The 16709-nt window shown below is 38.6% G+C and overlaps 1 protein-coding gene across 4 annotated transcripts in view; it reads right to left on the reverse strand.

Annotated features, from left to right (window-relative positions):
• MTHFD1L (methylenetetrahydrofolate dehydrogenase (NADP+ dependent) 1 like) overlaps positions 1–16709 on the reverse strand; it is a 158688-nt gene that overhangs the window by 99296 nt on the left and 42683 nt on the right. For all 4 annotated transcript variants that reach the window (XM_068938738.1, XM_068938739.1, XM_068938736.1 and 1 more), the window contains exons 15-18: positions 16525–16599; positions 12716–12818; positions 9390–9466; positions 6375–6515 (exon numbers count right to left, since the gene is read on the reverse strand). In XM_068938738.1, the coding sequence (XP_068794839.1) occupies positions 6375–6515; positions 9390–9466; positions 12716–12818; positions 16525–16599 (396 nt within the window). The remainder of the gene's footprint in view (positions 1–6374; positions 6516–9389; positions 9467–12715; positions 12819–16524; positions 16600–16709) is intronic.

Below are 16709 nucleotides of genomic sequence, written 5' to 3' on the forward strand. Positions count from 1 at the left end.
ACGAGAAAATGGAGCGTCCTTTTCAGCCTTGGCTAAAAATGAATTAAAACTAACACAGTAAAATTGGTTTGTACTAAAGCATGGCAGGTGTTTCACCGGAGAAGACTGAAGGGCAGGAGAGAGAGGAGGGAAAGACGATTTTTTCCCCCTCTTTTCATTTTGCAAGCTTCCACTATCTACAACTAGGAACAGACCAACAAAGATGTAATTTTCATTAAAACCTAGTTTTAGCGCTACTAATCTAGCAAAACAAATACATTCTTTTTCCTATTTTAATGAGTTCAAATTTTGCATTAGGATGAAAAGAGTTTTAAGTGTACCTAATTAATAGATCTACAAGCCTGTTGCTTTTCAGCCTGTATGACCCATTCTACCAACACCTGGGACAGTTTTTCAGATCAGAAGCACAGTTCTTCCCCTCATCCCTCAGCTGAGCTAAAGGATGCTCCTTCACTAGCTGCTAGCAACAGAAAAACATAACAACTAGCTAAGTTGCTTGTATTCTATCTCATGGAGAGCAGCACTAAGTACACACACTAGTCAGTAGGTTACAGGTAATAGGAATATTATCTGAAGAAAAAATTTGGTTAATTTTAAAGGTTTTCTTCCCATATCTCCATTTTTCCAGGATCACAGGGCATGAGCTATTCATTTGCCTTCAATTATTACTCTAAAAGAGACACAGCTGCTAATAGTCTCAATGGATGATCACTGAGATATTTTAGCATATAAGAGGCTGTTATAATAGCTAGTCAACTTTCTGGATAAAAAAAAGCCAAATGGAAAACTGTACATCAGCCATACCTTCCACCAGGTGAACGGTAAGGTTAACTACCTTAGCCTACTATCAGCCACCATCAGCCCTAACACTCCTCTGGGGAAACCTGCCCAAGACCTGACAAGTGTTAACGCATGCCAGCTGTAGCCATCTGATCAGGGAGTTTGGTTGTCTGCTCTGTGCTGGACAAGACAACCAACTCACTCAAAGCAAGCAAGCAAACAGCTGTTTGCTGACTGAAGTGAAGTTAATTGGAAAGAAGCAAAGAAGAATGCTTTGAGGGAAAAAGAAAAGAAGAAAAGAATAAGGACTTTTTTTTTCCTCCCTTTCCTAGCCAATAATGGCTCAGATTCTCTCTCCTCTACTTTCTGATAGAGTTTCATCAATATGATAAAAATAGTGAAACACAAAAACCCAGTAATCCCTACACCTTTATCTTTGTGGTAAACTTCATTCTTCTCTAACAGACAAGCATCCATCCACAACAACTCATAGTGTCTGAAGCTGAAAGCAAAGCAAACAGATGCAAAAAGACTCTAATTAGCACACATCACATCTATCTGCCTTCCATGGTTCTTAACTACGTTTTGCATCAACAACAGTCCTTACAAACTAAACAGCCAAAAAATGTTCATATCTGGCTGCCATATCTCTGTCAAAATAAAGTTCTCATCGTTCTTTCACATCCCCAATCTTCCACACAGCTAACAAACAATTGCCACAGTTAGTTCAAAGTCCTGGATCTGATTCTTAAAACTATTAAAGGAATCAGGCTCCCATTTCTACTTCAAAGGAGATGGATAAAATTTTGCAAAAGAATTTCACAAAAGAATTAGAGGCTTAGACACTTGCACGCCATTTAACCATTTTAACCATGTAAGAGCCTAAGGATTGTTAATTCCCACTAACTCATTCACTCTCAGGAGAAATACGCAGGATGCAGAATCAAATGCACATGGATGCCCAGCTCTCTTGAGTTTCCCTCCTAGAACTGATCCTAAGTACTTCTGAAAATTAAACCCCTCCATACTACCCATGAGCCACTGGAGCGGGCAGGTACGCTTCCCAGGACAGCAAAGATCATAGAGCACAAAATAAGTTGCACAAGCGACAAAGGAAAAATGAACTCAAAGGGAAAGCCCATACTCTCAAACTGACCTCCAGAGAAACAGTCTCTGAAGTTTGTCAACGTGGAAATGAAAGCCAGCATTAGATCACAAGGAGGGTGATCTGAGAGCAACTACTGTGAAATCAATAAGGGAATACACTTTAAGGTAGAAAAAACCCATCAGATTTCTTTATAAGGAAAGAAGTGAAATAGTTTTAGCTCTTTGTTTGAAACTATAGCCTTTAACAAAACTGATAATATTCTTCTGCAGTATCAGTTCTGAAGAATACTAAACCCCTAATCATAAGCTGAGAAGAACTGCAGCTACTTGTGTTTAAAGTAAAGTATGTGCACAACATGTTTGATGAACTGGGGAGCAAACTATAATCAGCCAATAGATCATTTATAAAAACAAATATGAACTATCTTTCTTTTCTGTCCTAGAATTACTGACATCTAACAGCATGGTAGAGAAAGTAAACTGAGAAGCAGCCTTATTTAAAAAAATAGAGACATATTTATTTAATATTCTTCACGGTTAATGAAATACTAATCTAGGGCATGCACACATATTTAATTTAATGTGAAGACATGGCATGTGTCCATCAAAGTTCAACTATACCGTAAAAGCCAAAAGCAATCCAGTCTTCAACATACTGTGGAATGAACACCACATTTTGGCAAAGAAATCTGTACGTTCCACTATAGAGGCTAGATATTTAATCCATTACTTTTGTGGAAGGAGTCTTCTCAATTCATGAAATATTCAATTTATCTTTTTTTTTCTGACTGCTAGCCTTCCTCCACATCTGGTATATATCTGTCAATGTCTATTCTACATTTCACCATTGTATTATGATAAATATATTGCATATAAAGTCAAAATTAAGAGCAATTGTATTTTTGTAAAGTACATTGTGTGTACATCTGGAAACAAATGATAGAGAAGAGTTTAGTGGTTGTGGTTCAAGCAGATTTCAACGAACCGAGAATTATCGTCAAACATTTAAGCTTATAAGAAGTAAATCTGGGTAACATAAAACATGATCCCCAGAAATTTTTTTAGCTTCAGGTAGAATTTACCGCCACCACTCATTATTAAGGTTGTGTGACACTGCCCTTTATAAAGCTGCCTTTAAAATTTGTTAAAACTATGAGCAATTGCAGTTCCTTGGGCTAAAACATTCCATGCCAAGTCATTACAATAGATTCAAGCTTTTTTTTATTTTATTTTGTTTTATTAAAATTCAAACCAAAATGATTGAGCTGATCCTAGAACGACAGTATCAGAAAAGCATACATTGTCTGTGAAAGCATTCAGGCGTCTTCAGATTTTTCTTTCCAAGCTGTAAAGCTTTATCTCCTCTCTGCCTCTGATTTGGAAGAAGGATGAAAATTCAGTAGAAGAGCAGCTTTATATCAAATCTCTTACCACATCTGAAAATTCGCACAAGATATAAACCTTGGGAAAACCCAAATCATAGTTTTCATCAGCATTCATTAGTAGTGAATGCTTAGCACTGCCATGCTCGCCATCAAGCTTTAGCTGCAGTGGGCTGCGAGCTTTCAGCCTGCGCTTGGCTGCAGCAACTACAGTGAGAGTCTGCACAGGCTGGACCAGCTCGAGGTCCAGACATCTGGACCGCAAGCAAAGATCCCTTCTCCTGGGATGCTACAAGAATCCCCTTAATGATGAGGAGTCAAAATGGGCCTGCAGCAGGCACAGTAACAGCACAGGCAGCACAAACAGCAGGAGAAAGAGTTGATACTGCAATTACAGGCTGGAAACAGTAGGTTTAGTTGCAAGCTGTTGCAACTGAGACTGACAACCAGTGGGAAGAAACCAGGAAGACAGACGAAGGAACAGCCCCAAAGAACTGAAATTTATCTTTTTTTTTTTTTGTGCATATGCATCTGCTGTTCTTTCCAGAAGATTCAACTTGATACAATACACATCAGCTCTTCATAGGTTTTCTCCCCTTGTAAAAAGTATCTAGTATCTAATTTGAATAAAGAAATCTTAGTCAGAAGACCTTTTACTAATTTCCTGTTAGGACATTTCTTATATCCCAACACCACAGCATCTGAGTGCTTCACCACCCTTAATAACGCCTGCCTGTTTTCAGAAGAAGCAACAGCACACACAAGGACCAAAGTCAAAAGCACTCACTAATTTTGAGTGCTCAGCCTGAGACAAATTAAAAATCATTTCTTCTAGTTCAAAGTTCTTGATGATATTTCACCCTTTCCATAGATTTCCACTGTTTAGATCCTGGGTATCAAACCCAGGGGGAACACGCAGTTCCTCATGAACTGTAAGAACCACTTTGTATGGACACAACATTACACAGAAGCTCTGCCAAAAACATAGGAAAAGAATTCAACTCTCCAGAAAGGCTCTTTTCTGCCTTAACCATGAAACCACCTTCGTTTTCTTCCTACAGTTCTCATTGTTTGCAACACTGTGCAACAGTGAAGGTAGGAGTTTCTTTATTTCATAATCCTAATTTGCACCCAGATCCTTTCTGTGCCCTGTACAACGAAGAGATCTTGTAGACAACAATGCAATAGCATAGCTATAGATGGTCATAATACATATGCTTGTGACCAATTTTTTTTCAGGCAGCTTTTTTTTGTAGCAGTACAGAATACTGCTTTAAAGAAGTACTGGAAGCATATGTTCAGCACAAGTGACACTATTAAGTGATTGAGACACTAAGCATGGGGAGTTTGTTTTTTTGTGGGTTTTTTGTTTTTTGTTTTAAAAAGGCCAAACAAAACCTAATTAGTAACATTTTATGGGGATAAAGAAATTCAAAGCTTTTTGTGTACTGTTCATAATTTCAGTCCTAACATTCAACTTGCAACTACAGAGGAAAGAGACTATGGAAAAACAACTGCTTTCATTCAGCAAGCTAAAGAGTGTTAAGCGGTTGAAACGCAGGTTAAATATTTTATGGTATTAATACCTTAAAATACAAAGGTAGCATCAAGATTATTTTAATCTATTTTAAATGTACGGTTTTAATCCTGACATTGAATTATTTTAAAGTTTTTGCATATGCATTACAAGATAAGTAATTCCTTCGCTCCCACCCTAACGGGCCAAGACTAAGGTATGCAAATGAAAAGGAATATCAAAACTTTAGCAGCTAGAATATTAAATGCGGTCTTGCAGTTATTCATGGTTATACCAAAATTTCTGATACATGCCAGGATGCCTTAAGATTTGAATTTCCTGCATAATTTTCCACATAATAGTTGACTTGGTTTGAATTTTAATGATGACTGTACTTAAAATTCCAATCTTAAATCCAAGACAGCTAGATATTACTTTTTCATTTCCTTGTGAAAATGGAGTTCATTACGGTTGCATAGGTATTCCTGGCCCACAGGTTTGCTATCTTTGCTGACAAGACAGGATCGTGGTTCCTTTCCTTGCTCAAAAAAAAAAAAAAAAAAAAAAAAAAAAGGCAGCAAGTTTGTGCAAATGTCCATATAGAAGGGACAAACAGGAGAAAACACTATTCTTCATAAGGGAAATTAGTCTGCATGATACAGGCAGCTATTGTCAGCAGGGTGGCATGAAATCACAGCTCCAAGGCATACTGCAGTTGCTACAAGGACATATTTAGATGACAGATAAAGCATGAAAGGAAAGCATTATGGTATTTATTATATTTAGAGTGCACTGTCAATCTGCAATATATGATCTTAATTTGGCCTTTAGGCTTCAGAATACATGTAATGTCATGTTACAGTAAATTAGTGGCAATCACAGTGAACTTACTCCTGGCATACAGGTCAGATGACAAAGGAATGGCAGAGTTCGGCTGCGCCAGAACTTGCCATAGTCAAACATGGGTGAGTTTCCAACCATGGTCCACTGACACTCAGCTTGGCTACAGAGCTAGGATTCAGTGCAAAGGAAGAACTTATGGACTTCTTGCAGAAGCTGAAGTAGGGAATGAGTAAGAAGCAATTAACAAATATAGGTGGAAAAAAAAAGTCTTACTGATGTAAAGAGATAGCCCTGTCCCCAGCAGTAACAATAACTTATTAATTGGGAATAGCTTGTTTTAATTTCAATTTAGCAGCGTCAGCTTTCGTGTGGTAACTAGCGCTTTAACACCTGAGCACCCTTGGCAAGTTCAGTAGCAAACATTACCAGCTCTCTCAGATAGGAGCCTACACTCTTTGACTCCCTCCAGCACCAAATTTGTTTGCCTTAAGAATTGTGGAAATCTATCCAAGCAGGTTCTGGAGACCAGAGACTTCCTGAACCAGATGTTACCAAAAGACTTGGACAAGTTAGTTTTACATCTTGTTCTCATTGCAGGGAAGTTTTGGCCCAGATGGTGATCTCTCCTTGACATCTGACTGCGCTGTTCTAAACAAAAACCTTGGCACGCACCTGCTCTTCTACTGCTTCAAGAGGCAAAACAAAAGAATCAAAGGTTATTCACAGGTCTACAGCACTGTACGTACCAAATCCTCTGCTGTTACTGGTTGTCCTTTTTTGTCATTAGCCACCACTATTTTTCCCAGCCTCTCCTTCATATCTGCCAGGCTGGTGGTAAGTGCCAGGATGGCCATAATTTCACTTGCAACAGCAATATCAAACTGAGCCTGCAAAATAAAAAGAAGAATCATGAACCAAATCAAGAGTTAGATCAAATACTCACAGGGAATTGTCAGGAACAGACTCAAGAAAGACAGATGTCACACTGGACACTGTAACCCACTTCAAACACTTTGTTTGAATTTCCTCATTAATGTTGTATGTTACACTTCATTTTCCTGGGGATCAGTCTTGCAGACTGCTTAGCCCCTCAGCTCTCATTATCCTTAGCAAAATCTCCCTGAAGAACCAAGATTATTTTTTTTCTGGGGCAAAAAAAGACCAGATGTATTTTCAACATTTCTGGCATGAGCACGGAACTTTTTTTTTTTTCTTCCACTATCTGTAATGCTGTCCAAAATTTTTTTTTTAATACTAGTTTCAAAAACATTCTTGTTGTATTTGATCATTCTTTTTCTATACAAATTCAGAATTTATAGTTTAGACTGCCAGGCTCTGAGCTTGATCTATGATGATGCAAAACATATCCACCCCCACATCCCCCTTGTTCATGAACAAATATATAAGTTGAAAAAAAAAAAAAGAAGAAAAACAAGAACTATATTTGCAGCATCAGACCTATCGCTCTTGTAGAAGTAGATTAGTACTGTGCAATACTTCAACATAATATGAGCCATGGTCCTTACTTTTAAGGACCTGCAATATGCATTAGTAATGTATGGACTATTTTACTATTAGAAAAGGCCACACGCTGCTAGAAAACAAACAGAGAAGAAAGGCACAGCCACTAATATATTATGTAACAGGAACACAACGTGAGGGTGAGGAACTACAGCCTCTTTAACAACATCTCCAGCTCCAATAAATTTAAGTCTATACAAAATTTATTAATGGACCTCACACCATCACCTATGTAGAAAGAGACATCTGGACTGGCCCTTATTTCAGACCAGGCTCACCTCTGTGTATGTGCACGTTTCAGCAAAACTCATGATGACACCTAAGCACTTTCCTGGATTGGGCCTCAGGCAGGGAGAGACACATACCATAAAAAATGAAAACTAATCCTGTAATAGAGATTTTCAGGATAGCAATCAAATGAAATGCTGAAGTTACGAAGCAGTTTTTTTCTTCCCTGGAAGCAGTTGAACATACAACAAAATAGTTAGGTACACAGTGAACACTGTTAATGCTGGGATGACATGGGTGTTACCATCTCTGAAGGTAAGAAGAACGCCCCCTGGAAATGACTGCAGCATATGCAGTACAGGCAATAGGCCTAAGAAAACTACGGCCAACCCATATACTGGAATATTATCTGACTTTATCAGGATGTTCATCAGGAGACAAAAATCTAAGTTTTTATTATATGTATTACTGTTTTTACATAAAATAAGAAGGACAGGAAAAACATTCCCAGGTAGATGCTTGAAGAATGACACAACATTTTATTGAAAAAACAGGCACAAGATTGTGATAGCAGGTGCTGTTTTAACTCTAATAACCTTTATACACCTATGAAGTGCTGACAGAAGCCTTAGCTATAAACTCAGTTCTCTATTGATGAAAGGATCCACCCACATGGATTCAATTGCAGGATCAAGGCCATCAGTCATGTAATACTCTCTAAAAACCATAGCATCCCTGTTCATTAAAATGCAGGCTCTTGTGCCTGCTGTGCTCTGCCATTTTACACAGGTGTCATTGATTTTAAGAGTGCTAGAACATCACTCCAAATATTTATAAAATGCATCTGTTAGCTATGAAGTCTTGTTTTATCTGGCTCTCTGGCTAGACTCTGAAATGAGTTTCTCTAACTGCTCTTTATTTCTCGAGTCAATAAGACCATGTTAAAACATGAATGGATATGCATCAGTTCAGTACATCAAAACTGGATGCATCAAGGTCATTTTAGCCAAAGCAGTACAAAAGCAACGTTTGACAGTCTTACGTCGACTAGTACTTTATAGTAAAACAACCCACGTTGAAGTCAGCAGCATAACTTTGGTAGTAAAGCAGTGCACAATAACGCTGGCAGAGCCTGGCTGAAAGCTAATAACCACAACAAGTCACTGAAACAAATCTAAATACAGGAAAACGTCTAAAGTGTTCGAATAATATGTACCATATTTTATAGTCCCAGCCCATTATCAAAGATGAATATTAGCTGATTTGAATTTGTGTAAGTTATGGAAAGAAAAGTTTCTACTCCATGTGCTCAGAACCAAAATAAATGAACATTTCTCTCCCAAATTTGTCTAATTTAATTGACTATTTTAACTATTGAATTAAGCAGAAACATTAAAAATCCTGTAGGACTAATTTTTTGACTCTTTATTGAGGCGTAAAGCTTAAAGGAGATCTGCAATGATAAAGAGAGATTAATTCTTCCACAAGAAGTAAGACCTTATCTATACCACAATAACTATTTACTTCACCTCAAAGCAGTCAGAACCTCATGAATTTGGTTATCTAGAGTGATAAATTACAATAATCTTCCTTGAATTAGAAGCAACTCCACATTACCATGAGTTTATTCCACCTAACATTGTTATTCTGCATCACATTGTCTCATAACTGGATTTACCCACATGACCCAGGTACACTTGTTCAGATAGCGTCAGTGAAGTCTGGCCTTCAATTTAGCAGCAAGTGCTTTAATAAACTTCCACTGTTCCCTAATATATGCATATTTTTCAAGTATTTTCAATGCATTGTGCAATATGCATTGAAATGTTTCTGAAACTTCAGACTGTTACTCATCAACATGATCAGCTTCCCTGCAACACTACTACACAGTATCAGCAGATGTTAGCATTGCAATTCAAAGCAGTTTGCTAAGAGTTACAGACTAGCAAATATCTCTCAGTCTCTAAAGCAAAGTCTGTCTAGAATAAGTTACAGCAGTTACCTTTACGTACCTGACGGACAAATCCTTTCTCTGTATTTGCCTGACCAATTGTTATTTTTCGTAGGAATCTGTCATTTGTATCCACCACTAAAATAAGGGAAAAGCAAAAGCAAAACATATTAACAAAGATCCAGAGATCTGGATTCTTGCCAGGCATTTTACACGTGTTTTTACACATAAGATTCAGCTACTTGCACAGTACAGTGTAACCAGCTAAACATGCTTCTGCACGTTAGCAGTGCTACTGACTTGGTTTCTCCCCTCTATTTAGCACCTTCAGATGACAGGTTGAAATAACTCAAGCACAATTTCTCTGAACAATATTTGAAGCTAATAGATGCTTAACATTCTAATGTACATCTTAATATTACCTACACAAGAAAAATCTGCCTTGGTAGCTACAAAGCACCTCAGACCTATCTCAAATCATTTGCCTCTTTATTGACTTGTTAAAAGTTGATTTTTAAGATTACAAGACATAACTTACACTTGGTCTGTTTCTCTTTATAAGGATGATTATGCTGTCAGATTGGTTCCTCCAGACAAGTCACTTTCTTGCACATCACAGTAACTAACTCCATATTCAGCTGGGTAGAATTCAGAGGAAGTTTTTTCCAAATGCCAAGACCAAGCATCTGCTATTAAACATAACTTCAGTTTCAGACAACTGTCTTCCTAACCTGGAAACACCTTGGATATTGCAAGGGCATGTCCAAACCATCCTGTAGAATTGCTAACTTCATTTACATTGCAGCAATTCAAGTTTTCCATTCTTGCACTGCAACGTAACTTTGGACATGCCTTTGTAGGAACCAAAAGGAAGAACTGAGACCTGACCATATCATCTCTTAGGAGAAAACATCAGGAGGATATTTCTTATCGTTAGAAGCAAAGACCAGGTTGCAGAACCTCTCCTTCCCTGGGATGGTGATCCCTACGCAAACTGGCTCCCTCTTTCTTACAGTCTTTTTGGCCCTGTGAATCTTTCAATCCTTCCTGCAGCAGCCCTAGAAGAAGTGGTGGAAGGTACTCTTAACCAGTTTAATCTGCAATGTAGTGATCAGATCATTCTTCTCGGAGATGTAGATTGGAGCCCTGTTCGATATAAGGCAGAGAATCGAGGACTTTCCTGAGAGTTGACTGTACTGAAGGCCAGTGACATCACCTACCCCCTGCATCACTTCTCCTGCTGTTTTTAGAGATTAACAAATTTGTCTGTGCTGAAAAGGTCAATGTAATTACCCAAGAACAAGAGGGATTTTGATTCTCAGTCCTACACAAGACCTACTTCATGCTTGTGAGCGGGTGAGAAAAGCAAGATTTCAGTCACATGCCTTTCTTGGTCACTTTGCATGGGGCTGTCATATGTGCTTTCTTCCATGGTATTCAGGGCCCTGATTTCCTCAGGAATTCCGTTTAAGGGATGGTACAAAAAAGATGTGGTTAACTTATTTTGGTTTCTATTTATTTATACAGTTAACTTATCTTGGTTTCTGTTTGTGCACAACCATACTCTAAAATACTACGGTACTGGCAGGAACCGTGAACAGAGCTCCGTACAAGGAAGCAGCCGGCTTGTGCCAAGCTATAGGACCACATGCCACTGCAAAGCCATATGGCAAGGTAACCTCTCAGGCACAAGCTTATCCCCTCTCCTCACGGGAAACGCAGCCTCATGACAGCCTTAAGCAGACCTGACTGCCCCTTCTACCTACCCAGATACTGCTGAGAGCATGAACTAGCCTTCACACCAACTTGGACAGCCAATGGGCTGGTTTTTATCCAGTCCTTTCCAATGGATTAATGCAATCTGAATACCCTAACCATCAAATTGTAATTAGCACCAGCAACTTTTTCTCATCACTGGGTCACAACAGCTCTCTCACCACAGTCAAAATTAATTACTCGGGAAGATTCACAGAATCACACAGAATGGTTGAGGTTGGAAGGGACCTCTGGGGATCATCTAGTCCAACCCTCCTGCTCAAGCAGGGTCCTCTAGAGCACATTGCTCTAGGTTCCAATAGCTGCACTTAAAAGTAGAAAAACACGGAAGAGTTGCCTTTGCCACAAAAACAATTTTTACTTCTCCTCCAATCTGCCCTCTTCCTTACTTAAAGTAAACATTCAAGAAAGATTAGATTCAACCAAGAGCCAGCGTAAGGTTTAATATGTCTGCTTCCTGATCCTCTAGATATATAAACAGGATCTGGATACCACGGAAAGGGGCAGGAGAGGGGAGCTTTCCTTCTCTTCAGTGTGTTGTACCTGTTAGGTCTTGTGTAAGAAGACAATGAACTTTAAGCTTGTGACACTTCTAAGGAGACAGATCCTGACTGTAATTCACTTTCAGACAATCTGACAGCTCTCTTTTCTGCCCTATGCAGTAAATTTCCTGTAACACTAACAAGCTTCACGGACATATGGATTGTAGAAATAGTCCCAAAACAAGCACTTTCAAAGCTATCTAAAGCATTCTTAAAAACAGTTTTTTCTGTAATGTTTAAAATGTGTACATCATATAGATTTGCGTGGGATAAAACTTCCACTAGCGCTTGTTTGAGTTGAACTCAATAATGTACTTGACAGCTGTTGAGTAATGCTGCCTCCTCCCAAACATGCGCTGATAAAAACAATGAGTCGTATTACACTATTATATTATTGCTTTATCCCCATATAGGTCTCTTCCACGCACAAACACGGTGTGACTAATAAGAAACATCTTACACCACATTCCCCAGTACTATCTTGAGAAATTATCCCGAGTCTGAGACGGTATGTATATGAAGGGCGCAGTAAAGCACAGCCAAGGCTCCTGACTTCTCAATAGGTTTAGCTTGTATCAGTGATGTTCAGCCAAATATTCCATTTAACAATCAACTTTGATTGTTAGGAAAAAGAGGTGAAACCATACTGCCTCTTTCTCCTCTTCTTCCTAAAAATCAAAGTAACAACTCAAGACACGCTTTTAAAAAAAATAAATATATAAAATAAAAATAAAATTCTGAGGCCTATTTAGTCTCTGAGCTACCCCGGCTGCCCAACTGGGGAGAGAGAGCGACAAAACCTATGTGTGTTTAGGTTATTTGTACTCACTGTACAATGGATGCACTTAAAAACAGGTAAGACTTATAAAATGTAAAAAGCCAGTCTTATACATTTTTAAGGTTATTTACTGGTGTGTAAGAAACAAGGGACGTGCTTAAACTTTCACAGAGTAATCTATCCTTCAGAATTTTAGCAGTCTCTTGAATTACTAAAGATATTTAAGCTAAGTTAAATAAAAATATCATAATTTAAAGAGTCAAGCTAAAGCGAGGCTTTCTGATTACATACCTCTTTGCCATGTTATGGTAGATGGGTCAATATCAAGGCGCACAAATTTATTGATCTCCTCTTCTGTTAAAGTACCAGGATCGGTCTTGTTTATTCCCAGCCTCTAGAGAAAAAGAGGATAAATAAAGGCAATAAAGTGGTTCTTCGAAAGGTATAGCTGCTTTGGCTTATCTCCCTCCCTTTAAGCAAGCATTTGGGAAAGAAGATAAGTCAGGACTGAAACTGTTTTAAAAAAGCACACGGGATGAAATCTGTAACTAAAATAGGCAAATGTGGATGGAGAAAGGAAATGAAAAATGAGAGATATTCGTAGGCTATTAAATAAAATAACTCTTTCTTACACAGAAGAGGCTCTTAATACACACCAAGGAGAAAAATCAACATTACCAATCACTTTGGAAAAGATAATTAACTGCTTGCCCTGGTTTGAGGATGTCTGTGGGAAGACCCATGTGTTGTCTTGTGCGAACACTCTTTGAATGAGATCAAAAACTTCTGCTGAAACAGCCCATCACCCATAATCCCAGTCATTTATAATGAAGGGGTCAATATATCCTGACTTTTATACAGATTCTTTTCAACAAAAATCAAAACTTTTTTTTTAGTGAATCTACACAGAGGTGGATCAGAAAATTGTGTTGAAGAACTGTTGTCTTTCAAAATCTTTATTCTCTCTGGCATGACACAACATTCCTCATTGAATTAAATGGCGTATTTATACTTCAGTATTAGAAATAAAGCAAATCTAAAATTCTATAAATACTAATATTCTTGCATTTGAACACAGGCACTGAGTGTCGATTAAATGCATTATGTTGAAAGTAAGCATGCAGGCATGTAGTGCTGAGCACAGAGCGCTACACCAGCTATTTCTCTGTTTAAACCAATTTGCATTTCCAGAAAGCTGAGGAGATCCTTTTGAGACTACTAAAAGTGTTTCCTCCATGCTCCTTACTGAAGATCAATCTCTGAGATTGTGAAGGATGCTTCTGAAACCAGGCGAAGGCACTGGGGCTCCCGCTCCACTGAGAAGGAGAAAAAGCTGTTGAGAATAGCCTGCAGTTTTTGACATGTGGTACCCTAAAGAAATTACTGCCTACAGATTTTCACTCCAGTTTTAATGAAGCAAGCCTTACGTCTTCAACAATCAGTGCCTTGTTAATATTTTTTTAATTCATTGACTGATTTCAGTCGAATTTGACAGAGTTAGCAGAAGTCTCGGAGATTGTTTCCTACAAATTTCATGCAAATAGGCAGATAGATAAAGGAGAAATAGCCCCTGAGTGTCTCCATCAAGGGAAGGCAGTCAGAAATCCACGTCCGCCTGCTCTGTTTGGTGTATCAGGCAGCCAGGAGGTACAGACCAGCCAACGATCCTACACGCTCATTGATTCAAACCTGTCACAAGAAACATAACCTTGTGCACCTTGACAAGCCAAACGCGGTAAGAGAAATAAGAGGAAGCTAGAAGTGTTGTGCGAATGGGTTTAGGGAACATTAATTAAAAAATATAGAGATGCTGTGGAAGCAGGGAGGGCACTGGGGATATGGGACAGCGCTGGGGGTGTCCTTGAGGGGAAACAAGGAACATTCATGGACAGGAGAAGCTAAGAGAGGGGCGATCATGAATACTACGGCAGGGAGTCATACTGGAGGGCAGCAAGAATACTGAAGTGGCAGACTGGCAAAAAGTTGGAGGCTGGGAGCTGAAGTTACCGCCTAATGCCTTAACTAAGGCCTAGAACAAGATATAGAAAAGAAAATTAGACTTAGATTCAAAGGAAACCAGGCTTCATTAGTTCTGCCACCCGTAAGACAACTTATTTTTGGAAGACATTATCCAAACAGTGCAGAATAAGGCTAACAATCAAAAATTACGGATTTACAAATAAAACAACCTTCTTTAGGAGGCTCTATTAGCCCATTCTTAAAAACAAGATCATTCAGGTGAGCAAAGTTCATTACAAAGGCAAACTTTTTGCCACCATCCTTTCACCTCAATCCAGATGAAAATCCACTCACAGACTTAGCCAAACAATACATCTTCGGGGGGATTTTTTTTTTTTTTTTTTAAGTGTGTGTGTTTCAGCAGGGTCTGTTAATTTTAGTGGCTAAATTCCCCAAAGATTACATCTGCACAGAGCATCTTTCAACAGAGGCTGACAGCAAAACTGTCAGTTATTTTATAGTTTTCAACTGTCATCCATAGGGAAGGCTGGGCACTGGGACTGAAAAGTGGGTAGACCATCCATCCCGTAGTCTCAGTGCCATCTGCACTACATCCAAGCAGCAAGGAAAAAGCTGACAGAGAGTAAGACAAAGGCCTGATGTGGACGAGGAGACAAAGAAAAGACTAGGACAGAAGCAATGAATGGGAGGCGGTAAGCTAGGGATTCTGGCCAATAATTAGTGGGAAAAAGGGAAAAAGAACTGAAGAGCAGTGAGATGAGAAAAGTACTCCCTGAGGTTATACAAAAGGCTAATAAGAAACAGCATAGGCCCTTCTGTAACTACGAGCCCAAATCATGTATGTAAGGGAGGAGTCCCAACCTTCACAATGCTCTTTGGACAAAAATGTAACCCGTAAAGTTACATGTGTCCATCTACATTTTATTTTTATGTTTAAAGAATCGTTAGATTAAAAATAATTCACACCAAAATAATTCAGTTATAATGGAAATTGTAATGCACTTATTTAAATCTTATAAAGCTAAACATCTTTATTCAGTCGCAGTTCATCTGGAGACAGAAATCCATCTCTGTTACAGTGATGCTTGGCATGCTATGAACAACAAGAAACATCACCCCCACCTTGCAGCCGACACACCAGAGTGTGAACAAGGGCAAAATGAAAACACCCCAGTGTTCTCCTGAGAACTTCTGCGAGATCTACTCTGCCTTTGAGGTAAACGGGCATCATCCACATCTTCGTTTAAGGACATCCCCACAACTGAGCAGCCCAAAAGCTTAAAAAGTTACTAGCAAGTATCTTCTAAAAACATAAGCTGATATTACCTCCCTCCTCCTTTTCAAATCCCCCTGCCGTCCCCAGTGCAGCTCTGTGCGCGCTTGGCAGCCAGCCATTGCCATCCAGTGGCTCTGAAGCAACACTGGCCAGGGTTACACATTGATGCCTCAAAAGCCAACAACAAACATGGAACTGGATGCAGAAGACTGAAGCCGTCCTTAAGGTTCACATTCGTAATTACTCTTCCCCAAAAGCAGTGAATCGTGCTGTTCTCCAGTTTTTTAACTGATTGCCAACCTCAAATCTGGATGTGCTATTCACATATGAATTGCATAGGAAGCTTTTCTAGAAAAATTCAGGAAGCACAATGGGATGCAAAAATATACTGTGGAAACAAATGCATTTCTATCCCTCTAAGGCATAGACTCAAATAGACCTCAATAAATTCCCAGAAGTATACGCTACAATAAACTTTCAAAACCAGAAAATATTGCTACACTAGAAAGTCTGAGCTTTCATATGCGACTTTACCATAATAGGAAAAGAATTTTAAAAACTCTAACCTTAATATTTCATCAGGAAAGACACAATATTCACAAAACATTATTGGTTTATTTCAGAGAAGAAAACAGTGAAAATACCAGTTACGAAAATAATATCAGACCAGATCCTATTACTGCAAGGAGGATGCTTTTAGAAAAAGTCTGGACTCAATAAATTCTTGAAGAAAGTTTGTATAAACTCAGTCCCATACCTCAAATAATTTGCAACAAGTTGCAATAAAAGAATATGTTTTATGAAGAGACAATATAATTGAAGGGAAAATACATTAACAACTTACTCTCAGACGGGCAAGCTGAATAGCAGAAAATCCTCTCACACCATTAACTACTGGAACCAGTCTATTATACAAAGCCTAGAAAAACCACATGGCAAGTTAACGTAAGAAAAAGTTACAACCAAGAACTATTTATATGAAAACCTGATGTTTTTATTTTATTTAGATTAATTCTAGTAAGAATTTCC

This window comes from Struthio camelus, chromosome 3, assembly GCF_040807025.1.
Source record: "Struthio camelus isolate bStrCam1 chromosome 3, bStrCam1.hap1, whole genome shotgun sequence".
NCBI classification, from domain to species: Eukaryota; Metazoa; Chordata; class Aves; order Struthioniformes; family Struthionidae; genus Struthio; species Struthio camelus.